General features: G+C 38.9%; 2 protein-coding genes across 5 annotated transcripts in view; one reads left to right on the top strand and one right to left on the bottom strand.

Moving 5' to 3' along the window:
- LOC140168535 (GPN-loop GTPase 3-like) overlaps window positions 1-15,633 on the bottom strand; it is a 32,957-nt gene extending 17,324 nt beyond the window's left edge. The window contains exons 1-2 of one of the 4 annotated variants that reach the window (XM_072191934.1): window positions 15,505-15,633; window positions 11-94 (exon numbers count right to left, since the gene is read on the bottom strand). In XM_072191934.1, coding sequence (XP_072048035.1) covers window positions 11-58 — 48 coding nt within the window. In that variant the 5' untranslated portion in view covers window positions 59-94; window positions 15,505-15,633. Of the gene's footprint in view, window positions 1-10; window positions 95-2,014; window positions 2,146-3,697; window positions 3,914-15,504 lie in introns of those variants that run through there. The other 3 variants (XM_072191936.1, XM_072191937.1, XM_072191935.1) reach the window with 3 other exon arrangements.
- The window catches only part of LOC140168537 (actin-related protein 2/3 complex subunit 3-like), a 50,508-nt gene continuing 38,860 nt past the window's right edge, over window positions 15,610-27,257 (top strand). The window contains 4 exon segments of the mRNA XM_072191938.1: window positions 15,610-15,727; window positions 23,244-23,309; window positions 23,311-23,335; window positions 25,566-25,648. Coding sequence (XP_072048039.1) covers window positions 15,722-15,727; window positions 23,244-23,309; window positions 23,311-23,335; window positions 25,566-25,648 — 180 coding nt within the window. The 5' untranslated portion in view covers window positions 15,610-15,721.

Raw genomic sequence — 27,257 nt, 5'->3', positions numbered from 1 at the left:
TAGCACCTACCTTGCCACTTCCTGCAGGTCCCATAATAATCTGTGCATAACGAGGCATTGCTGATCATATAACATGGAGTGGTCACCTAGGAAACTGAAAAAACAAGAGAAAATCAAATTTATATTATTTTTATATTCATTCACTTGCGCACCAACACAAATGTGCACCCTAGGGTTGGGATTTTCGGGTAATTTTGTGCCCGGGTACCCGTTTATATTTCGGGCGGGTACCCGGGTACCTGAAATATTCAGATGGATTCATCTAATAGTTCTCAAGGCTTTCTCAGTATATTTTTTGAAGGGTTCAAATACAAAAAAGGGGTTTAAAAATTTTGCAGAACAAATTTTCTTTCTGGTTTAGTAGTAATTTGCAAAATAATGAATTACTAGGCGGTTACCCGTATTTGGCGATTCTCGGCTGTCGCGATTGTGACTGTACTAACCAAGTTTTATGCCCATAGGACAGGTTTTACTAATTTGACCTCAGATGACCCCTTGTGACCTCGAAATAGCCTTCCAAAATTTGGCTCTAAATGTTGACTGTACCCACCACGTTTCATGCCCATACGACAGTTTTTAGTAATTTGACCTTGGATGACCCCAAAATGACCGTCCAAAAAGTTGACTCTAAAAGTTTACTGTACCCACCAAGTTTCATGCCCATACGACATTTTTTACTAATTTGACCTCAGATGACCCCTGGGTGACCTTGACCCACTAACCAATACAAACTTGTTCCGTCTTAGGTCAAGATGCACCTACCCACCAAGTTGCATGCCCATACGACAGTTTTTACTAATTTGACCCCTAGATGACCTCTGGTGACCTTGACCCACTAACCAATACAAACTTGTTCTGTCCCGGTCAAGATGCACCCACCGTCAGGTTTAAGGAACGTATGCGACCCCCAGTCTCCGAGAAAAACAGTTTTTACTAATTTCACCCCTGGATGACCTCGAGTGACCTTGACCCACTAACCAATACAAACTTGGTCTGTCTGAGGTCAAGCTGCACCCACCCACCAAGTTTGAGGAACGTGCGACCCCTAGTCTCCGAGAAAATAGGCGGACAGACAGACAGACAGACAGACAGAGGCACAGACAGAGTCACAGAGTCACAGACTACCAGTATTATTATATAGATTTTGAGATTTTACATCTCAAACCAGGGCTGTCAACTTTTTGTTTTGGAATTGCTTGGCCTGAGACAGAGGCGTGCGGGATTTGCGGACTCAATGTTCATTTTGTACCATGATTATTTGAGCCACGGCTCTCGAGAATGTGAAAAGCTGGGGGGTGGGGTGGGGGGGGGAGGAGCAACAAATTATCAAGGCGCGATGCGTGAGATTTTACTCATTTTCCAGCTTTTTGCGTGAGATTTACTACCTAGGCGTGAAATTATACTACCTTGGCGTGAGACCGTGAGAAAGTGACCCAATGCGTGAGACCCACGGCCAATGCGTGAGAGTTGACAGCCCTGTCTCAAACGCGGCACAAAATTCATAACGCGGGCGGTGGACGCTAAACTCAGAATCAAGTTTCAAGTGCCTTATCTGACACAGGGAGTGTAGATTTTGAATGGAGTCACCTATTCAGATAACTCCATTTGAAATCTACACCCCTGTGTGGAAGATCAAGGTCATGTCATCCATATGGGGTGTATGGATTTCAATTGGAAAAGAAATAGCCCTATGTGCCAAACAAAGATTGTACGCCCCTCCCCCTCATCCACCCCCACATACACTCGCTACCCTCACTGGAGTCCCCCCCCCCAACCACACACACACACCCCCACATACTGATCACTTATATTTTCTATCATCAAGGCATAATGTTGTGAGTGCCGGAGACATTCTTTAAGGTCATGTCTTCCATAGGGGGTATGGATTTCAATTGGAAAAGAAATAGCCCTATGAGCCAAACAAAGATTGTACGCCCCTCCCCCTCATCCACCCCCACACACCCCTCCCACACACACACCCCCACACAAAGTTCAGAGCTCACTAATCACTTACCTTGTAGCAAACAAATGAACATAATGCCAAAGTACTCTGATTAACAACAGGTAATACTAATTTTAGAGCAGGAGATAAATTGTTATGCTGTAAATTAAGCCTTAGCCTCCCACATAGTAACAAATCAACTTAAATACATTCCAACTTAATTGTGCATGCATCATATTATTGTAGACTAGTTCTGGGTCAAGAGCGGTCAACAATAGAATGATCATGAATGCAAAATGCCACAAAATGGCTTTCTTTTGTTGAGCAAGGTCACCTGTTGTGATTTGTAATTTGTGAAATATTTTGAAAATCAGGTGGTTTTGTATATTGATACTGTAGATTACTTTTTTCGCAAGAAAAGGAATTATCAGACAAAATTAACTAAATTATATAAAAGGTGTACGTGTATGATCAGATCGGCTGAACAAATTTTTCCCATTTGCCCAAGAAAGAGCACATTAATACCAGGCATGAGAAAACATTTCAATGAACAATGACACAGAAAGGAAACTTTAAAATATGGCAAAATGGCTCAAAATGGGCTTTAAGAAATAAAAACGAGGAAATTTGGGCAAAAAAAATCCTTTATAAAAAGGACAATTCTCATGCCTGCATTAATTACTTGTCATACAAAAATAAACTTAAAAGTATCTTTTTTTCACCACAGCCATGTACTGTATAAGTGGTAATTTTCACAAGGGTTTTATTTTCGCAAATTTCACGATTAGATCTCCAAACGTGAGAACACAAATATTTCCCGAATGTATTACAAGTATAGGGAAGGACTGGGCAATCGCAAAAATAACATTCACAAAAATATGTCTCTCACTCCAAATCGCGAAAATAACTGTGCGTGAAAATTACCATTTATGCAGTAATTGTTAAAATGCAAAATTTGGGTGGAAATAGTTAATGCATATGACTGATTGATCGATCGATCGATTGATCCGATCAATATTTTCAACATGGGGGGACTGAAACTTGGTGGACCACCCTTGGGGGTGCCCGAGGGGGGTTTCCGCTCTCTGAGTCAGAGAAAATTGTGGAAATTATAGGTCACAAACACCCATTTTCTCTCTATTTGATCACAATTTTTTTAACTTCACCTAGGATTATTGGGGGGACTGAAAGGAATTCCAGGCCCTGCACCAAAATTATTGAGTTCATTTGCATACAATTGGATACCAGGAACCTTCTAATTAGCATACTTTTGGATACCTCCATATTTGGTATTACCTAATTAATTATCAATACCTCAACATTGTTTACATAGTGACATCATTAGAGCTGGTTACTTCGTCAAACATCCGACAAACGAAAGTTTGCAGTTTTCTTTTTATTAACTGTTATATTCTCCCACCCACATTTCCCTAACATAAAATGCATTTTATTTTTAAAAAGGGAAATTTAGTTCTGACTGAGCCTAGCGCCTCACACGTACCGCTCGGCCACAAGGGCTTGTTGGTATCCATCTTGAAACTTTTTGAACATATAAATGTAACTTCAACATAGGCTTACCACGTGACAAGCAATGACAGAAAACATACCATATTTTGGAATTTTATTTGTTAAAACATTAATGTGTATTAATAGCGCTCAATTGTTGATAACTGCGTGTTCTAATGTACATACAGAAATCCGACAATAAATGGGCCTCCCATACATGCACAATACATTATATCGATTTTGACTCACCGGGCCACATGCTATACTCCTATACATGTGGGTCAGTATATGGAGCCTACCATTTTTTGTGTATACACGGTCTGGATTTTTGCCATTTATAGTAGAAGTCCACGTAGGTCCCCAAAGTTTCTTTCAGATATTAAAAGATTAGATTCCCATAAAGTCGAAACAGTAATCTTTAGTTGGGACCTACGTAAAAATTACATAAAATTTTCATCATCAATTCAGTGTTAATTTCCACTAAATTCAGAAAATATTTTGGCGTATATAAAATTGAAATAAAACTCTCTGCTTTCTAAACCACATAATCTTTAGCACCATTGGGTATCACGAATCGTCATATATGATGTACAGTTAATATTCAAATATTTTTTATACATTATTATGCTTCAGTTTTTACACAAAAAATATTTCATTGCAAACCCTCCCACTCGGCTATTTTAAAAAGGTAATCAGGCTTCCTCAGCATGTGCAAGAAAATAGCATTAAAATTTTTCTTATTCTAGCAGCCTTTTAGAAATACTGGTGAACTGCGTCCACTGCTGTAGGTTGGTATTGATTTGTATGTTATTGATGTCGAGTGCTGCATTCATAGCTGAAAACATAGTGTTGGGTGATAGCTGTTTGGTTTCAGAGAGTGCTGCATGCCGGGGCTGCATGCAAATTATAAATCAATATGTTTGCAAAATATGATATTTTGCATATATATATGTAAAATTAAAAAATATAGACACAGATATTAATACATTTCACAACACTGTGTTTCACGCCAAAGCGATCTTCAGGTGAATAAATTAAAAATAGAAAACACGATGATCAAAGGCCTTTCCAAAAACTCCGTAACCTAGCAACGCGTGCACGCTGCGCCGAAAAACACACCTGGCGCAAGTATGACGACAACGGTAGGTGGTGACATAGGTTATGGAGAAAATGAATAGGCCTAAACATACCATATGAAACATTACTTTTTCTTAACACGGCTATGACGACATTTGCTTATCAGCTCACTTCTTTTGTTGAGCGAGATTCTTGGATTACTCATTTTTGAGTTTAAGATTGCCATTTTTTTTTTTAAACAAAGGTTACAAATTCCTGATTTTCTCATTTTGGTGTTGGATTTTTGGACTATATCCCAACTGATGTTGAACTTTTCATCTTTGTGTTTAAGCCCCAAACATATTTCGATAGTTCTGTCTCCTTTTGTATTTTTCTAGCCGAAAAAGACTTAGTGTGGTTGTTGTACCTTTCCTTAAATGTACCGCCTGCTAATCCAATATATTGCTTTGATTCATTGTCTGAGTTTACTGTGGCTTTGTAAACTATAGCTTGAGATAAGCACTTTCCACTGAGAGGACAGCTGTCCTTTTTTCTACAATTACACTCTTTTTCGGGTGGCTTATCGGCGCTACGTCTGATTTGTGCATTGCGGGATTTCATAATCGCGCCTATATTATATATAGCCGTGTTAAGAAAAAGTAATGTTTCATATGGTATGTTTAGGCCTATTCATTTTCTCCATAACCTATGTCACCACCTACCGTTAAAGCGTCATACTTGCGCCAGGTGTGTTTTTCGGGCGCTGTGCAGCGCTGCTAGGTTACGGAGTTTTTGGAAAGGCCTTTGATCATCGTGTTTTCTATTTTAATTTATTCACCTGAAGATCGCTTTGGAGTGAAACACAGTGTTGTGAAATGTATTAATATCTGTGTCTATATTTTTTAAATAGCTCTACCATTTATTGGTATCGAGCACTGTATAGCTGTCTGTGATACTTTTACTTCTTAATATATGTAAAATTACATACTTTTCCAAAAGCATGTGGTTTTGCATTTATGCAAAAGTACGTATTTTACGGTCACTTTGCTGGGAAACGCTGTGCAGTTTGTGTAATAAGGACGCATTATATCACAATATGCTAATAATTGGTAAAAGTCAAACTAGTGGATAGGAGAAGAGCTTGGATAGGAACAAATGAATTAGCAATATATTTATCTGTATCTTCTTTGTCTCCACAATCCTTAATTATTGCATATAATTTCACACCACCAAATAGAATTTTATGGTTGGCGCTTAAGGGGTACTACACCCCTCGATAAATTTTTGTCTATTTTTGCATATTTAAAAAAAATTAATAACACAGTGGTAACAAAAGTTATGTATATTATAGGGGCAAGGAATCCAATTACTATACTGTAATTTCAGTGACCTAAGACATGCAGTTCATTATTTATGATAAGAAATAAGGTACCGATAGGATGTACCTCATTTCCTATATATTACTGAACCGCTTGTCTTGAATCACTGAAATTTCAATGTAGTAATTGCATTCCTTGCCCCAATAATATACATAACTTTTGTTACCAGTGTGTTATTATTTGTTGAGAAAATGCAAAAATAGTCACAAATTTACCACAGGGGTGTAGTACCCCCTTAATTTCATTTCTCAGAAAAACCATTGTGAAAATCCCAATTTAAGCATTAAAATGAGCAGAAATTTGCATAATTTTAGCCAAATTTGGATTGGTCATGATTAGTAATATTAATTCCTGCAAGTGTACCACAGATGGGAGAGATCGAATAACTTTTAATGATTTTAAGCATCCTTTTCTTTACAGAAACACTGGCATGGATTTGCCTGTAAAATAGGCAATTCCTGGACATCGTAGACTTCGAGGGCCAGTCGTAAAAAAATAATGACGGTCAACCTATATTTTTTCCCAGCCAGAGGGATCAGGCAAGGACTGATTTCAACCATCACAGCTGTCGCTTAAAACTGAGTCGCTCCTGTGAAGAAAAAATGATGTTTTCTTATTAAGGCAAATTTAGCACATACCTCTATAGGGACTCTGATTTGGTGGTGTGAGATCATATTGGCCTATTTTTTTTTTAACCTAACGCAGGGGTTTATGTTTACGTGGCCAGTAATCTAAGGACATCCATGTTCACTCTGTGTGTGACCTTCAGGTCTTCACTTCAGGTTCTCTGACAGCAGCATCATTGTAGGCGTACATGGCACACCGACATCGCCTAGTTAATAATTACATTGTACAGCAGAGACACTAAAATGAATACACGGAATCGATACACGTGAATGTGATTTGATATTCAGACAATAAATCTTTGGATACCAGGGTAGAAAATGATGATCTCCCGTATTTTTTTGTATTTTTAAGAAGCCATATTTTTTTCCTTGCACTTGAACATATATGTGTTGAAAGGATATGATAGTTGTTAGCATGCGTATTGAGAAAGAAGCGTGCATATTGAGCTCAAAAGCTGACAAAAATTCTTATTTTATTATGTGCCGAACTATAGCGCAGCGTAGGCTAGCTGCACTCACTCGTGGAGGCAGTCTAAAAGCAGATGACCTCATGGCGTATACATGCTCACTCACACACAGAGAGGTCAGTTACCAGGCTATTGTCAGTAGCCTTAGTCGGATGTCCCTCGGCTCATTAGTCATTATGCATCTCAAAACTATTAAACAGGTCGGAACAAAATGGCCATGCATGGCTGTGGATTCAACCTACCATGGCAATTTCTGCCATGAAGATATCGGGGCGATGACACCCCGACACTGTGCATGGGTGTATCGTGCATCATTAGGTAATTAAACCCATGCTGTTGTTCAAACACGCCGTCGTTTCACAATGTATGTGTTAATCATTATCCTCCTCGGTGTTTCTTTGTGTATTAAAAATGAATATATATATGCAAAACATCACTTTGTGAGTATGTGGAATAGAATGCTATAAGGGTGCAACAGTGTTACACATTGGTAAAGAGCATCATGTAGGGCCTTCAATAATTCTATGCCAATTAGGGGCTGTAGTTTTGTTGCACACACCGCAGAACTGATGTGAGCAACAAAAGCCTGGTCTGCTACACATATAACACAAGGCTTACATCATCCAAACCAGGGTCACCTAGACTGCTGCCCTCATTTGTTAATCTTCTGGATTGACGACTGAGAAAACTACGTGGAAAAAAAGTGGCGGACTTTTGCAACCAGATAGCGCATTAATCAAAGTCGCAAGCATGGGTCCGCCACAATTTGAACTGCAAGATAATCAGTCGTCACTACGAAGCATAACATAGTACATGCGCAGTGTAGACGACTGCTGGTATAAGTCTAAGGGTCACCTACAACCAGGGTCACAAAACCAGGGTCACAAAACGGCCATACCCAAACCGTGACACTCGAAAGGCCATTTCTCTGGAATGAAACGTCCGATTTAGATTATTTAAACGCCAAAATGTTTCTTTCATCAAATCTCAGCCAATAAGTTAGTGGATTATTTCTAGTGCAGTAACAGTGTACACCATTCTGGTTTTAGTTTTTATCTTGTCTTTGTTCCCCACACCAAGTTGGTATACCTGGCTCGAATCTTTCTAAATCAATTTTAAAGTACTTCAATTTTTAGTGGACATGCCTACATGTACGCATCGTAAGCATTACACTTTGCGCCGAGTGCGTGCTTGGATGTTTTGTTTTTGAGCTGCAAGTTGCCAGGGAAATTTGCTAAAAATAAATCCGCTCTCTTCTATTCAGTTTATGCTGGCTTGGACCAAAGACCCTGGAAGATAAGCTATTTCACAGGTGTTAAATCTGTTTATTGTATAGATATAATAAACTATGTGGATTGTTTGTTTTTTGTGATATGTTACATATGAATTTGTCCTGTTCACTCAAGCTTCATTATCAGCGCGACTTGTTTTTGGGTCAGAAAAGGCTTGAAAAACCTTGAAAAATGGTAGATTTCGCACCGTTTTTAGTCCATTCTTTTTTCACAGACGAAAATGGTTTGTTGAAGCTTAGTTTGTTACCGATCTTGTAGTATAAAATATATATTTCTGTTTCCAAGTTTCCCAAATTCCTGTGGGCGTGATCGCTTTTAGTCGATGGTGACCGGCTTCCTCTGCGTACATGTATAAATACTCTGGTGTGTATTATTTTTGGGGGGCGAAAGCGCCATCGTTTTACTGACAATCTTAGCCAACTGCTGATATAAAATTCTTTCTGATTGGTTAAATTAGAGCACTGTCGAATTGTAAATCTCAAAATATCAACCAATATATTTTGTGTATATACAAATGTGTTCTGGGTCTGAACTGTTTTCATTCGAAATCTTGATGCCAAATTGGACAAAAGAAGCACATGGTCCTACTTCACAGTTTTTTAATCCTCTATTCATGTTGCGTGAATCACTCTATTGTGGACCATCCTTTTGATACCGTACTTGATTATTTGGACAAGCGGAACAGTTTTGACAGGTCCTTTGTCTACCTCTCTGTTTGTAAACAAACGAGGTCGAAATTGACCTCCTCTGTGAATACGAAAGGCAGCGTAATAGTACGGCACTACAAAAATTCCTCTGCGACTGACTTATTACCATAAAAAATCATATATTTGGGTCAAGTGAAGCATAGAAAACATATTTATGTAGGTTTCCTTGACCAGCCTGTCCAATCTGTTCTTTTAAATTTCCATGTAAATATGTATTGTGTTTGGGCCCCGGTCTAGGCGAATTTGGCTGACTAACATATGTGTTAACCTAGTGCCGTATTATTACGCTGACTTTCAGATTCGGCGAGGAGGCGATTTCGACCTCCTGGTTTGTTTACAAACAGAGAGGTAGACAAAAACCGCTCGCGTGTGCAAACACTCAAGTATCAGAAGGATGGTCCACAATAGCGTGATTCACGTAACCTGAATAGGGATTAAAAAGCTGTCGCAGAGAACCATGTGCTTCTATTGTCCAATTTGCCATCAAGATTTCATATGGAAACAGTTCAGACCCAGTACAAGATCATGTCAGAAATTAATATTTTGTTCTGGGTCTGATTATTCGGACTAGTGTTAACCAAGGTTTGCCTCTCATACCTAAATAGTGTGATAGCTTGTGATAGTGCCGTACTATTACGCTGACTTTCGTATTCAGTGAGGAGGACAATTTTGACCTCCTCGTTTGTTTACAAACAGAGAGGTAGACAAAAGGCCTGCCAAAACTGTTCCGCTTGTCCAAATACTCAAGTATCAAAAGGATGGTCCACAATAGAGTGATTCACGCAACATGATCATAACCAGTGCTGTACTATTACGCTGACTTTCATATTCGGCGAGGAGGACAATCTCGACCTCCTGGTTTGTTTACAAACAGAGAGGTAAACATAAGATCGTTCCGCTTGTCCAAACACTCAAGTATCAAAAGGATGGTCCACAATAGCGTGATTCATGTAACATGAATAGGGATTAAAAAGCTGTCCGTAGAACCATGTGCTTCTATTGTCCAATTTGCCATCAAGATTTCATATGGAAACAGTTCAGACCCAGAACAGGATCATGTCAGAAATTAATATTTTGTTCTGGGTCTGATTATTCGGACTAGATCATGACATGAATAGGGGATTAAATAACAGTGAAGTAGGACCATGTCTTTTGTCCAATTTGCCATCAAGATTTTGAATGAAAACAGTTCAGACCCAGAACACGATCATGTCACTTGTCAGAAATTAATATTTTGTTCTGGGTCTGATTATTCGGACTAAGCTTGTGATACACTCCAGAGTTCAGTGAATGCGAATGTTGTTTTCACTCAGTGCTATTGTCAGCCGGTTCATGCCCGGATGTCCGACCGACAGAAGTAAACGTAAGTTACGTAAATCATGGTAAATGTGCTTGATACAGGGGACTTACCACTAGACTGGAGGAAAGCAAATATTACACCAATTTACAAGAAAGGTGCCACCACAGACCCGGCAAACTACAGACCAGTTTCGCTCACATGTACCTGTTGCAAACGACTGGAGCATACAACTTTCCAGGTGGAACATCTTATCCGACAACCAGCATGCATTTCGTAAGGCCAGATCATGTGAGTCCCAACTAATTTTGACAACCAACGACCTTACCAAGCAACTAGAAGACGGACTTACTACAGACATGGGTATCCTCGACTTTTCGAAAGCTTTTGACGTCATCCCACATCATAGACTACCGTACTCATCAAACTAGACTTCTATGGTATCCGATCTGCGACCAAGAACTGGGTTTCCTCCTTCCTCACAAAAAGGTTCCAAAAGGGTCTTTGTTAATGGAAAATCCTCTGAGTGGGTTCCTGTTCTCAGCGGAACTCCACAAGGTACGGTCTTGGGACCTCACCTCTTCATATCAATGACATCCAAGATGGAGTGACAAGTACAACAAGACTCCTCGCGGATGACTGCCTTATCTACAAGACCATCAGATCTCCCGAAGACGAGTGTGATTTCCAGACCGACCTGAACAGAATGGTAACTTGGTCCACCAAGTGGGGCATGAGATTCAATCCCAGCAAATGTAAGACCATGCGTATCACAAGGAGAAGAAACCCACCCCGACCTCTTACAATATGATGGGTGTCGACCTGGAGGAAACTAACAGCAGCCAATACCTTGGAATCTCCATTCAAAGCGACCTACGATGGAATAAGCAGACAGACCATGCCAAAACAAAGGCCTTTCGTGTTCTAAACTTCCTGAGAAGGAACTTCTATGACACCTCATCCTCCATCAAAGAAAGGCTGTTTAATACACTTGTCCGTCCACATGTACTTTTCGACTACGCCACCGCCGCCTGGGACCCTTACACATCTAAGAACATCAAAAATCTTGAAAAGGTTCAAAACGCAGGGGCGAGATATGTTACAAACACCTATGGCAAGGACACCAGTGTCACAGCTCTGAAGAATTCCTTAAACTGGCCGGCTTCTTCAAGACAGACGCCGTAAAGGAAGACTGACCTGCTTCTACAAAATCCTCAACGGACAGATGGACATCGACCACACTAACTTAGTAACTATATCACCCCTAAAATAAACCGCTCCAGAAGAGGCCACAGCAACCAATTTCAAATAAACCAGACCAGGACCGATGCATATTCAAACTCATTTTTTCAAAGAACCGTCAAGGAATGGAACTCTCTTCCACCTACAACAATCAACCAACCTTCCTACCCTGAGTAAAGATAGTCACTTGTGCTGAGCATCAAATTGGTCACTTATCGCTCACTGTTCAAAATGTGACATCTACACCAATTACAGTCCCGAAACTCTCTACTTTTTAGCCGACCTCAATTCCAAACATTTAGTGATAGTTAAAATGCGATCCCCAACCCTTTGGTTACCTTTGGACGAATTTGTCGAAATCTCCATGAGTCTCCGTGTCTGAAATTTCCCGGTACAAACATCGAAAATGTCGCAATTCTCAGTTCCGGTGATGATACTATATCCGCATCGCTGTTTTCATACATGAATATATGCATATAAGGTCAAAACCGTGGCGTTGATTTCAACCAATCCAATCCACCGTTTAATAAGCAGCTTGATACTGACGTCATATCTGAGGTGACCAGGAGGCAGGAGCTACCATTTTGGTAAACTGACTGCTCGACTCGTGCGTTCTTTTGGTTACATAAATCGAACAAAATTTTCAATAACGGGTAATAGTATGATTTCAATTTTTTATTAATGAAGTTACTTGTAGTTTTGAGGAATGACAAAGTTGTTTTTGGAAACTTAGATGTTTGTTTCAACTGATGATGTACATGTAGGATCGCAAGGTGAGTGAATTCGTGAAGAGATTTGCTTGTTTGAGTGATAGTAGGATACGGGATGTAGGCTAGTCCTCTGTGTTTGACCGGCTCCGACGTCTCAATTCATGACGTCTCAATTCGTACCTGCTTACCAGACAGCAATACTGCGTATTGCTGTATGGAACCAGATATACCAACCTTCCACTAGCCCTAGAACTCTGGCCATAGTATCCGTTTTTACTTCCACTAGGGCCAGAGGCACTTACATTGAAAAAATTGTTGGAGATGGTTGAACGCAACAGAACAAATAAATGATGAAAATTGACCTTTTCATTGTGTTCGTGGGTCACCGCAAGAGCTGTAAAATTCCATTTGAAAAAACATATTTTTCATATTTATGCACACTTTCCCTACCTATTTAAATGAACCTCAATATTGACCATCATAGTGTACCCATTTGTGTTACCTTCAATTCGACGATCCCTGTTGATTTGCCGTGAAAACGCTTGCATTTACTTCGGTTCTTCCGTTATTTACATCATTGGCATCATTTGACCTCTTGACCTGATGCGCCGAAGGCGCTGTGACTTTTTCCATTTGCAACAATCTTGAAGGCCGAATTGAAAGACTAGTTTGGCGATGACGTCCTGTCAACCAGACCAAAAATGCCGTATCATGCAGGTCAGTAACCAATCACGTCGGCGCCTTTGCCCTGATGTCAGACGCAAACTAGTCTTTTTAATTCGGTCTTCAATTATACCATCATGCAACCGCATCTGACCTCGCCACATCCCGGGTCGCATGTCCATTTTACTTGTGGGGTGGATAAATGACGGAGTAGTGGACTAGGAATAGTAAATTAACATGAAACGTAAAACACCTGTATAAAACGAGAATAACTCACGATGACCGACCGCCGCCGCCGTTGGAATAAAAAATACACGCTGGATTGTCTTGGAACTCCAAATGCTTTAGTTACAAACAGAGATTGCGCTAGTAAAAATGCATTTCAGCCCCTGCCAAAGTTCATTTTCGGACTTCCGTAAAGTAGAATAGTCCAGATTATCGTAACCTTTGACATTGCCAATATCACACAAATGTCGTCTATTTCAAGCCGTAAAGATGTATGCGCAAGTTTCTGAAAGAATATTGGTAAGTTTAAAGGCCAGATATCAGGCTAACGAATATGATCTGCATATATATAGAAAGATCCGATCGTTGTCCGAACGTCAAAATTTGATAAATGTCAATGGTACAATTCCAAGCACGTGAAAGTCGTTGGGTCATTTCTCAACACAATACCTGTCAGAGGATAATTTACATAGGCACAAAAGACCGTGTTCAACGAAGCGTTACTCAGCCAAACATGGCAGAGTAGGTCCCGGATGGTCGTACATGTTCCTATCTCCACAACGTTATACCTTTCCAACAAGGAAAGAGATACAAAAGGCGAACGTCTACCTTCCACAGCACAGCTACCTTCAAGAGAATTCCCTGACAAATGTATGCCTGCCACTTCCACATACTTGTGCATAATACGGAAGGTCGATTTGTGCCCATAAATGTTTAGGCCTATGTTAAACTGTATGTTATACAAATTGTACAGCTATCATTTCTACCCTATGACGAACCGACATACCTGTAAATCAAATAGCCCACAAAAACTGGTCATCGCTGGTATTTTTCATGAAGAAAAACGACACTTTTTACGCCGAACATGTCCAAAACACGCCAGCTGACGTACAAGCCTCCCCACGCATGTACATAAACAAGCCGTGTTCATTGTTTAATTGTCACCTGCAGCTGTTCGCAAGAAAACTTTCTGCATAAAATTACCTGGGGTCGTTATCAGGCCTGAGACACACTGGCGCTTAGTTTGAGGACAGTCACTATGAGTTACTAATGTCGGCACATGCAGAAAATGCGTGATGGGTCGCCATTTTGTGACTCGTGCAAACTAACACAAACAAATTATTGGACTTAATAATCTTTTCAAGTTTTAATAAAACGTGCATCTATCATGATAATATTACATTTTATTATTTTATTATTTGAATTACATAAGCTATGTCAATTTTGTGTCCATGTTAATTTTTATATGGATTTACCTGTGTTGATTTTAAACTGTTGTGAACGTGGAGCTACGCAAATTGCCCACCATGCAATGCGAATACATGGAAACGATCCAGTTTAGGATGCATCGCAGTTCCTGTTGTGTAAACCAGGCGTAAACCGCCCATCCAACCTGATCGTGTGCACAGGATTTGTGCTGGAGGCTAGTTAATGCGCACAACCAATGCGCAGAAGAAGACCTTGATACTAGGCGGAGCTTACGTTTCACTAGAATGATTGACAGCTGTGAGTAAGTGAAATTCTGTTCTGTGATTGGTACAAAAATATGGTTCTCGTGATAAATGAATATATTATCCATGGCTTCAAAATTAGGAACTGCTTTTTCCACAGAGCCCTATATAGGGCTCTATGGTCTCTACTCATCATACACATCAGTAGAAGATCTGGCCAGCGGACGCTTGCCAATCAGGCTAGCTATTTGTACGGGCGTGGCCTCTCATCCTTTTTATTATCTCTGGTCTTGTCACGCTGGTAGATTCGCCCACCTGTGATTACTGACCTGGATCTGACAGAAGATTGTGGAATTTACGATTTTCAGCAGCAGGATTTTATGAAACTGCCAATATTTGCAAGTATTCTGAAGGATCGGTAATAATTAAAATATTTTTCATGGTGTCGGTAGTGCAAGTTGAAGTTAGTGAATTTGTGGTTTTGTATGTTATGTGCAAGAGTGTTTTCAGGAAGCGTAAATAGGCAGGCCGTTATGCTAAGCTCTCCATGTTATATGCAAGTTCATGACGACTGGACACATCACACGGTAGTGTGATGTGTCCAGCCTGGATATATGACAAATGCATGAATGACTGTGTTCGATCACGCCTCAAAAACTAGCCCGCTCTCATCACACCTCCAGTTTAAACTCACCAGGAGTATTTAGGAGGTTTACCAATCCAAGATCCAAGATACAATTTCACTGAACAAAATTGCATTGGAGAAATTAATCATGTTAATTAAAGTTAATTTTATGTAGTAATTTTTTTTTTTGCACACGTTTTCTTCTGGAAATTTTACCCCAGCCCAGGGGCCCCGCGAGGGCTCATAATTATTGTCCAGCCCTAAAGAGTTACCTAATCAAGGCTGAAATCAGAAGGATAAAATTATAAAAGCTTACCTACGTAGATGTACGTTACTACGCACTCAGCTCAGCTACACACAGCAAATTTTTCACATGGGCGCAGACATCTTGAATGCTGCATCATGGGAAGGAAATTGATCACGTGATATGCGGAAGTGGTCGACTGCTCCTCCCAAAGATTGTAGACTTCCGTGTTGTGATCATATTTTGATCAATTAATTTCACATCGAAGACATTCCGGAAATACAATAAGATGCCGGTATGTGTTTGAAATACATATAATTTTAACAATTCGTATAAGTAATTAAAAAATCGTGAACCAAGTGTTCAGTTTTAGGTGGCTTTACTACGTTTGTTTCAGTACATGGTAATGGTTGCCGAATTTTGATCCAGCCATTGACAACTATATTAACTATAATCAAATTAAGTAATTCTTGGCCAAACTGGAACATGCGCGTTGCGTCAATGTAGTGTACTAAGCGTGTACACAGTGTAAGGCGCGTGTATACTTTCTTCTGTACTGCGCTATATTCGTGTGTGTTTATCGCGGAGCCACTGGCACTGGCACTACGTCTACGACTACGTCTACGGTATATTCTGTCGGTCCATGTCACGTCACTTCCGGTTGATGATGTTCGAGTGAAAACAAGTCCCTAATTTGATTTTTGTTGATGATTTCTGTCATTGGTGTTATGTAAATTTCGATCGCAAATAGTCAGTGGAATCAAACAACCGTTTCTAAGTCTTCAGAGTGAAAGAAACTTACTTGATTTACCGCTTATATACTGACAAACTTAAAATTAAATTCCATGGTCGAGTGTCGTTTTTCCAAATTCAATGCCACTCCAGCAACATCGCTATGTAGCCTCCTTCACAGCCGGTTTCTGTTGTTCACAACAAACCGTGAGCCACATGCAGTTTGGGCCCGAGACTAGAGATAGCCCGGATGTCCGACCGACAGAATAGGTATAGGTGAATTCAAATTTGCCATCAAACTGCATCATTTTATATATCAAATTAAAGCCCTTGAGTAAACAAAGCCAAAACTGAAAACCTTTTTTTCATAGCACTTTCCGTAGCAAAGTTACATCTTGTCAAAGCCTGACTTTCATCAAAAAGATTCATCTAGCAAAATTCCCCAAAACAGCATTTCGGGGTGTTTCTAGATCTTAGTCTCATGGCGATAGCAGCTTTTTTAATGGAACTGCTATCAAAATCCTCTGAAATTCCATGCGGGTGACTTATCACCATAAAAAATTATATATTTGGGTCCAGTGTCCGAAATAAGGAAAATATGGAGGTTATCCCGAGGATAACTAAAGCATGAATTCTGCTTGTCCTCAATACATTTTGGTTGTCCCCAAAATGTGTCATACTTATGGAAGTCAAATATATTGGTTGTCCAGGGGATAAGTACATAGCTCAATATGGTTGTCCCCAGTGATTTTTGGACAAGAGGACAAGAGGATAAGTGCTTATTTCGAACACTGTTTGGGTCAAGTGAAGTATAGAAAACATATTTATGTAGGTTTCTTTCTTCGGGCACAAGTTTTAAATTTCTATGTAAAAATGCATTGACATTGTCGGCGAATTTGGCTGACCAGCAAATGTGTTAACTAAGGTTTGCCTGGGTTACCTACACTATAGTCAAATGCAGCAAACCTTTGACGAGCGCGACTACCGTGATGTTGCAAATTCGGCGCTAACAACGCGTACGGCGCACAGTTCATTCAGAAATTTCCACTCAGCAACAACATATCGCCTTAGCAGCCAATCAGAGACAAGTGCGTCCAACGCAGTAAATACGCAATGCTTCCTTACAATACGCGCTCGTCAAAGGTTTAACTGCATTTTAGTGTACTAAGCGTTCACAGTGACAGTTAGCCCTAGAACTCTGGCCATAGTATCCGTTTTTACTTCCACTAGGGCCAGAGGCACTTACATAATTACATTGAAAAATTTGTTGGAGATGCTTGAACGATCCAGTACAAAAAATCAATGCTTGATCGAACCTATACAAATGTGTGTCAGGTCACTAATTAACATGATAAAACCCACTTGAGAACACACAATCGTCGGTCATTTCTAAAGATGCATTTATACTCAATCGCTTTTGCAGAAATCTGAATCGCACGCATGATCAGTGTACTAAATCGCCGTCGTATTTGTCTGCTGAGCATGCGCATGAATCACTGTTTTTCAAAAGCGACACGTAGGCCTATATTGACACCCTCTGTCGGGTCAACGTTCTCTAGAATTGCACACATAACTTGTGCAGCAGTTAACGACAATGATTCAGTCTGATGATGAGTACCGTAACCCATGGGTATAAATTAGGGGTTCATTCATATATTTTCATGACTAAACGATTGTTTATGCCCGAGGGCTTTAGCCCGAGGGCATAAACAACATTTAGTCATGAAAATATATGAATGATACCCCGTCATACATACGCAACATTCTGCTTGCTGTTATTTCCCTCCAAAACTAAAAATACCATCATTTTAAACTAAAAACTACCAGTTCCTTATCATTTTTTAACAGTTTCTCCATCGCTAATTGTAAGAAAACGTTTTCTTGCTCAGTCCATCGTGCTTGGACGCTGCCAACATCGCGCGTACATCACTCGCGCTTATGCGTAAATAGCTCGCGAACATAGACGCTGCGTAATATCCTACTCATGAGCGCCCATCAGTTCTCGCGCGCTTGTTTATGATCGAACGCCGGGCATAAACGTTGTTTATGCCCGCCTATCGACCAATCACGCATGCTGTTATATAGCGAGTATGTATGAACACAGCTTTACACAATGACTAATTTACATAGGCACAAAAGACCGTGTTCATGTACCGTTACTCAGCCAAACACGGCAGAGTAGGTCCCGGATGTTAGGTACATGTTCCTATCTCATCAACGTTATACCTTTCCAACAAGGAAAGAGATACGAAAAGCGAACGTCTAGTGACAGTGTTCCAGTTTGGCCAAGAATTACTTAATTGATTATACTTGTATTTAATAGCCAAAATGCAACATTACATTGTCATTTAGGCGATCTTTTCTTTTAGACCACCCGAGCTATATAAGATTAAAATTACGAATTTATCAAATTAAACTTTTGCATCAAGGAAGGTAAAACATGTTTTAGCTGTACAAACGTAAACGCACACGTGTACTATTTTGTCGAATTACAAGGGCAGGCACAACTTGCCAGAAGCTTTCCAAGTTTTTATCACGTAGCACTATCAATCAATCAATCAATCAATCAAATTTATTTTTGTCCAAATTTAAAAACTGTATCAAGTTTAATCAAATGAATATTCAACAAAAAATGCCAATGCTGATTGACCGAAAAACAATAGCAATGCGCAGGTCAGGGGGACAATTTGTACATTTGACCCCCCCACACCCGAGGACCCCACCTTTAGAGGCCAAAGCAGGCGGACCTTACCTACATGTATTTCAGCTCACACTGGACACATTAAAACCAGCAAAAATTCTTCACACCCCTCCATATTTTCCTTATTTCGGACACTGACTCCAGTTGTTACTATACGACTTTGGTTGGCTGTCTCAGCTCATATTCATATTGAGTCACCAAACTCACTCTGCAGTCGTGTAACCTATTTAGAGAATAAAGGTATGTTTTTAGCCTCTGCCATGCATCTATTCCAGGGGGGGGCAAAATGTAAATAATATGGGGTCACAGTGTGGTAAATAAGCAAAAATGACCACGGGCCATTTGGGCCCTTGTTCTTGAATCTTTAGGGGCCCTCACAAACTTTTGCGGGCCCGAATAAATTGAGAGTGGAAAATAAACACATTTTTTGAAAAAATCAGCATTTAAAATGAATCTCCATTATGAATAAGTGTAGTATGGACGATGTCTTGGAAGATTTTTTGTATTTTCAGTCCCGTTTTTCAGTAAGCTTAAATTTATTTATTTATTTACTTGTTTTTTTCATGGGCCAGTCGGGCCCTCATGGCACATTTTCGTCGGGCCCGCATTGATTTTCACGGGCTATGGGCCCCTGGGCCCGCCTTATTTACCACGCTGTGGGGTCATTGGGTGAGTGAGAGCATGATTTTTGACATTCGGTGAGAACAAAATGTAAAAAATATGGGGTCATTGGGTGAGAACATGACCTTTTTTTAAATGGAATCTTTGGGTGACAGCCGAAAGAGCACCACAGAAACCTCGAAAATGGAATTTCTGGTTCTAAATGGCTTCAAATATCTTTGTTTTTTCAAAATAAGTAACAAAATCTGTGATAAATGAAAGTTGCTGTTCAAATTGAACTTGTAAGGGTCTTTGGGTGACAGATCAAATGGAAAAATATGAGGTCTTTGGGTGACAGCGATGCTGAAAGGGGGTCTTAACAGCCCTATACGTGTCACCTCCAAAGTTGGGTGCCCCCCCCCCCCCGGCATCTATTGTCTCATACATTAAAAAAAATGCCAATGCTGATTGACCGAAAAACAATAGCAATGCGCAGGTCAGGGGGACAATTTGTACATTTACCCCCCCCCCCCACACCCGAGGACCCCACCTTTAGAGGCCAAAGCAGGCGGACCTTACCTACATGTATTTCAGCTCACGCTGGACACATTAAAACCAGCAAAAATTCTTCACACCCCTCCTCGAAAATGGTCAAGCAACAGCCCTGTTTGGTGGTGATTGAAACCATATATGTTTGGGGTTTAGGAAGGGCATGGCCATAGTTAATACTACACTGTAGTAAATTGCAGTTTTTGATGAGAGCGTGCTTCAGCGATGTTGACAAGGTGAAACTAACAATGTGTATGACGCATTGTTCAGTGGTTCAACAACAGCCGATCCCGTCAGCAAGTAATTAGAAATAAATGTGTTGGAAGCCACTTTCATTTGGTACGTGTAGCTCATGTTATTGTGACCCGATTTGCTCGAGAACTCTAGCCAAGAATTTGCTCATCAATAGCTTCACATTCTAGGCTAGAGACTGTTGCATTCAAAATCTAGTCGGATTCACTGAAGCATGACACCGTGTAAAGCAATGGAAGTTCAGAAGTAAACACAGCCGATCACGACAGGCGATTGCATCAAAAACGTTGCTAAAATTACACTTCAGCAAAAGTTTAGACTGTCCAAAATACGCAAATCTTGCTCAAAAGATACAATTGACTCATCGAACTAACTTTCATCCAAATTTCAACATTAACAGAATAAATAACCTCCGGTGTAAAAAATTGCACCGCTGTCCAAAAAATAATTAGCAACGTACTCTAGCATCGAATGCGTAATTATCGTGTGCAAATTGAAGCTAGAGTTCTCAGTAAGACCCGATCTGATCCACTCTAAAGGCTAAAGTCAGAAATTTTGAAAATTGAGTTACTACCATTTGAATTACTAACTTGCTCAGTGCCTACACTTACTGAATCCCCAGGTCTCTTGAAAACTTGGTTGCAAAGTTATGAATCTTTTTATATGTCCGTTTTCTTATTTTTTTTATTGGTGATTTTTCTCCTCACTTTTTGCCTATATCTCACGTTTCATATTGCCGACTTTAGCAGTGGCGTAACTAGGGTTGGTTTCCGGGGCAAGAAACAAAATTAGCGCCTGTACCCCCCCACCCGATACGGGCAGTGGCGTAGCTAGGGTTATGGCGCCCAGGGCTAAGAAAACATAATGGCGACCCCCCCCCCCCCCCCAATGCTTGAAACAGTTGCCGCGCATGAAATTTGGGACAAATAAGGCCTACCACTAATTAATTTTGGTTACTAGAAGTTGAATATTGGTCTTAAAATGTTCTTTCAATTGATTTTGTGCTAAAATGCGTGCGGAGCGTGCAAACATTTTGACTTTCATCGCTTGGAGGAACGTAGAATCGATGCTGAATTGGTCAATTTGGCACCCTCTAAGGGTGGCGCCGGGACACGTTTCCCTTGCCCCCCTAGTTATGCCACTGGACTTTAGCTTGATCACAATTATGATTTATCCACTTAATTAAGGGCTGGGGTATGAACGTTTGGACAGTATTTATTTTGGGACATTAGAGCACATCAGACATATCAAATTGCATTCTGAATACGAAGAATGTCATTCTGATATCAAATAATTTTGAATTTTTGAAATTCGCAATTTAATACACATTTTATGGCAAATCATTAAAAATTGATATTTTTGATATATAACAGTACTTGAAGTAAACTTTATAAATCTGATGATTTATACTTAAAGTGTATGTAGGTGGGTTGAAAAGTCGACGATCAATTGAAAATTTTGACCTTTCAGTATTGAAGATATGGATTTTTTCCCAAAACACCAAAAAAAAAAAAAAATAGGTCTTTTTGGGGAAAAAATCCATATCTTCAATATGAAAGGTCAAAATTTTCAATTGACCGTCGGCTTTTCCTCCCTGCTACATACACTTTAAGAATATATCATTAGATTTATATAATTTACTTCGAGGACTGTTATACAGGGTGTCCCAGAATGATTTGTACCGTGTTTGCAAAAATAACTAAAAATAGAAGACGGGCAGTGTATCTATTTTTGATACATGCATTATAATGCTGGACATGTCTCCTACTTATTCTGTGAATTTCAGCACGCTACCTTTATTTGTTTTGGCGTGGCATGCAATAATGTAAAATCAATGAAAACTGCTTTTCATTTTCAGCATAAACGACTCGCATACCCTTGAAAATGGCACGATACGATTAAATAAAGAACGTGGGATGTTTGGCACAGCATTTCGACGACAACTACTGTTGGGGTTGGGCCTTAAAGCTTGCCAGACAGCTGCAATCTTCGCTCTAGTTCTTACAGTCTTACGAGCACCTGAAGCTTCACTCTGCCGATTCCTGACAGTTCTGTGCTCGTCAAACTTCTTTACGTTATACACTATCGCTCCTTTGACTGGAACGCGTGCTCGCAAAAAATCGCCTAATGAATCTTCTTGCGTCTCAACATAGCTGCCGGTTTGCCAGTAAGTTTTTGAAAGGAATCTACGCTGCTGCACAATAAATTGAGGAGCCATCTTTTCTGTACCACAACCAGTTCGACCTCTGCAAGCATTTCAAATTACATGGACCTCACACCACAATAACTAAAACTACCGCCAAAGAGAGAATGGGATTAGGCCGCAAATCCTTAATTCCATGTAATGATTGCTTCAGTAACGTCATAAATAATAGATAGATATCGGCTATTTAGTGGAAATATGAACAGGGCACAACTAAAATACCTGCATAACTTTTTCCAAATAACTTTGTGCTGAACGGTTAGTAATGTTACAGATTTTCAAAATAGGTTGCGTTGTCAAAACTTAGAATTCACCATTTTACGCAATCTTCTATAACTTCTACTAGAAACGTCCAATTTTTAAAATCTAAAAAATCTGAGAAAGCTAAATATATGTAAAACTTAAAATGTAAAACAATATGAACATTTAACATGCCCTTCATACATAAAAAATTCCATCTTTCCCGGTACAGATCATTCTGGGACACCCTGTATATCAAAAATTCTTATAATTTGTCATAAAATTTGTATTATATTGTGATTTTCAAAAATTAAAATTATTTGATATCAGAAAGACATGCTTCAGTATTCAGCAATAAACGCTCATTTTAGATCCCTTAAGTCAAAATATTTTTAAAAATTCAGTTTGTGAATGAGTCTTTTCTAAAAATCAGAATGATAAAAGACATCACAGCTTGTTAAGTTGAAAAGAATTATCTGTTAACTAGGCTATAACTTATTTGTTTTTTTGGGTTTTTTATCTTTCCCTCTACAGGCCTACCACACAAGCCTGACAAGTCAGAGGAGCATAGGCAACTTGGCCTTGCTCCCAATATCCACGTAAATATAAGGGACCTGCTCCACCACGTAAGTACTGAAATAGCAAAACTATTTTGAGATACCATATTTTTTAAAGAAGAACAACGAGGGCCCGGGGCAGCCAAGTTGTTCTACATCAAAATAATGGTATTGTGTTTATTTGACAATAGACACACAGCAGTTAAGTTATTCTCTTTCTTAAACACTTCAATTCCAATGACAATTGAAGATCATTAATAAAAGTAAACTCTAGATTTTACCCAAGGTATTGAATTGATCACTCCAGTCAGTGTTCGAAATAAGCACTTATCCTCTTGTCCTCTTGTCCAAAAATCACTGGGGACAACCATATTGAGCTATGTACTTATAGTTGGAGTGCCCCCCGGCATCTATTGTCTCATACATTACTTAAGAAGGACAACATTACTTAAGAAGGACAATGAGGTAAAGCCAAGTTGTTTTACGCCAAAACTAAGACTTATTACTAAGTCTTAAAGCTTGCGCGCACATTTTTTTATTACAAAAATTTTAGTTTTTCCAGAAAAATGCGGCAAAATTCAGATATTTTTCTCCAAATACCATGAAAAAGTCGGAATAAAAAAAAATTGCATTTCGCATTAATTTGTGACAAACCATTATTTTTTTTTGCCTAATATAAAATAAATGTTTCATAAACACTGAACCAGTGGAATGATATGTAATGAAGCCAATTCATATTTAGACCTTTTGTCCTACAATTTTGACCTACATATGACCTACAAATATATGAAATGTTATGAAACCCTAATACTGACATGGATTATTTGTTGAAATATGTACCCCCTACCTTCTCTCCATCCTGAATGAACCAGCGCCAATTGGAGATTCTATAACCTTTTGGCTTCCATGAAAATTAGTAGCCCTTCACCTGACAAAAGATTGTTGTTTTGAAGGTATTCGTAATTGAAGTCTTCCGTTTCAGAGAAATGATAGCATGTTGAGTTGCTGACGTACAAATCTGTCAAGCTTTTGTGTAGTGTTTTAAAAACAAACTCTTTAAGGCCAAAAAAAAAAAAGGTTTGTCTCAAAGCTCACGAGTTGTTTGAAAACAAATGCGAAATGCGATTTTTTTTTTTTTTTTTTAGTTGCCGACTTGGTATTTTTATGGTATTTTGAGGGAAAAAATCTAATTTTTGCCGAATTTTTCTGGAAAAAACTATAAAAAATTTTTTTTTTGAAATAAAAAAAATTGCTGCATTTCTTTTTTTCCAAATCACACGATTTTACAAACGCGCGCGCAAGCTTTGAGACAAACCTTTTTTTTTTTTTTTGGCCTAATGATCCTTGTTCATTTGATTTAAAAAAACAATCTGCTTTCTCACATTGTCCTGCCAAATTACTTCATTGTTATCGATAGATTTATACACCACCAATACAGTGTTCACCTTGGTCTGGGGTGGACATTTTAAAATGAATTTAGAAGAGCAGCAACGACATCACTTGCAATACATTCCAGATGTTAAATCTACATCATATGAAATATTTGAGGACATTCGCACGAGTCTGTTTTATTTCAGGGCCATTTGTATATAACTGGTCTTTACATGTAGCCCTATGGAGAGAGTGCCCGTTGAGGGCGCTATAACCCCCATTTTAGGAACAAAAATGTGATTTTTAAAAAACAGACTCGTGCGAATTTTCTAAAATTTTCAGAGTATGTAGTATGAACATGTAGAAATATAATCAAGTAGTTGCCCTACCTGCTCTCCTCCGAAAAAATAAAAAGTCCTATACCTCAATGATAATGAATCCTAGGTGTGTTGTAAACAAAACATGGAAAGTTTTGCTTTAAAAAATAGCTCACACTTTTGTCACATAATGTGTTATTCTCATAATATAAACCAAACTTCTTATTTTAAAGGAAGTCTCCGGCAATCACAACATTATAGGTTTCGTATTTGAGGTCTTCCTTTTCAGAGAATCTATAGCATGCTGAGTTGCTGACGCACAAATCTGCCAAGCTTTTGTGTACGGTGTTTTGAAAATAAACTCTTAATGATTGTTGTTCATTTGATTTTTAAAAAAAACAATCTGCTTTCTCACATTTTCCTACAAAATTCCTTCATTTCAGAATGAATGTAAAGTGCTTTGATACATGTGAAAGGCATTGTATGAACACCAACATTTATATATTTGTTTGTTTGTTTTATTTATTTATTGTTTATAATTTATATGATTTCCTTTTAAATAATACACATACATAATATTTGTGTTTTTACTTTCTTTCTCATACATTTAGATAATGGTGAAGGATCAGATATAATTGACGAAGCCATACACTACTTCAAGGCAAACGTGTTCTTCAAAAATTATGAAATTAAAGTAAGATCATAACACCGATTCATTTGACGTCAAATTCAGCATAAACAACCCCCTGGACAGTTACCATAACAGGTTTTTTTTTCTGATTGCAATTAGCCAATACACAACATATCGCAAAAAGAATGTTGCAACCTGATTTCATTTGTACTGAAAGTTTTAAGGTGTTGATTTCGTTATTTATATCCATCCGTGGTGCCGCTATTAAGATGTGCTGTTTTATATTTCTATTTGTTTTTGTTTTTATGGTATGAAGAAAAAGTATTAGCCTTGTTTGCCTATGGTGGTAGACTACCAAGTTTATAGCCCGGGGGGTCTCAAGGTTTTTTTGGGTACCCATGCAAGATCCGGGGTTCCTGGAGTTAACCCCTAACGGGACTAGTTTTAAGTAAAAATACCGTAAAACCCCGTCTACAAGCATATTATAGTGTTTTTTATCAAAACTTAATTAATTCAAGCAAGCGTTAATATACCAATAAAATAGATCAGTCTTAAAATAATACTTGTTTGTATATGCTTGGATCCGTAATTTATTTGCTCAAACTCCATAATGGCGACTGGATTAATGTACATGTAGCTTTCATTAGCACACTATATGCTTGTAGACAGGGTTTTACGGTATACCATTAGTGGGACCAGATTTCTTTACATACCCCTGGCTGGACCAGATTCTATATAAACATACCCCTAACAGGACTAGTTTTCGCCGGAAGTTTTGGTGATAAGACCAAGTACAATGTACAGTCCAACCTCTTTTATCCGCCATGATGGGACCAATCATTGTCCGGATAAGTGAAAAATCCGGATAAGTGAATTACATGTAATTCTGCATTAACTGGCCAATTACTGAAATTGGGACAACAAAAGATTGTTTCAACATGGGTAATAACACTAAAACATGGCATTTGAGTGTTTTATGCAACATAGATATGTCATTCTAGGCATTCAGAGCATGGAATGAAGGTGTTAAATTATCAAAAACATTTTTCCCTGTGAAGATTTCAAAGCCGGATAACAGAGAGATCCAGATAAAAGAGGTCCAGATAAAAGAGGTTGGACTGTACATTAATTCAACAATGTTATTATACCAGAAATGGCTTTTTAAAGTCAAGAAGTCACATTTTGTGTTATGAGCACAGAATCAGAAAATTTGATATTCGTTTGGAGACTAGATGAATTAGATATCCCTAGCGGGACTAGAAGAGGCTACAGTGAATTTGATGCCCCTTGTGAGAGTCCTGAGACCTAGTAGTCTCCCTTTTTCTGATCAAGCATGGGTACCAGGCCAGAATCCAAGTTAATCCCCCCCCCACCCGGGCCATTGTGATGGGCCATTTTGCATCTAATATCCAAAACACCTGCGCAATATAACTTAAAACTTGGAATTGGATTGTTCCAGTGATCAGCCTGAATGAAATGTTCAACACACCTTGTGAAGATTTAAAATTTGATGCTGGATGCTTTTTTGATTTGTTTCTTTTTTCTCCCAAGTTATCATCAGTTGAAATCATCTTGAGAAACTCGGAACTTTCAAAACTTACATCTTATCACTAAATTTTAGTGCTAATCACATAATTCTTCCAACAAATGCTTCTAAAGCATTTATTTTTTA

Source organism: Amphiura filiformis, chromosome 13, assembly GCF_039555335.1.
Source record: "Amphiura filiformis chromosome 13, Afil_fr2py, whole genome shotgun sequence".
Lineage (NCBI taxonomy): Eukaryota > Metazoa > Echinodermata > Ophiuroidea > Amphilepidida > Amphiuridae > Amphiura > Amphiura filiformis.
Note: the sequence above shows the minus strand (reverse complement) of the source record. Positions and strands in the feature narration are given on the sequence as shown.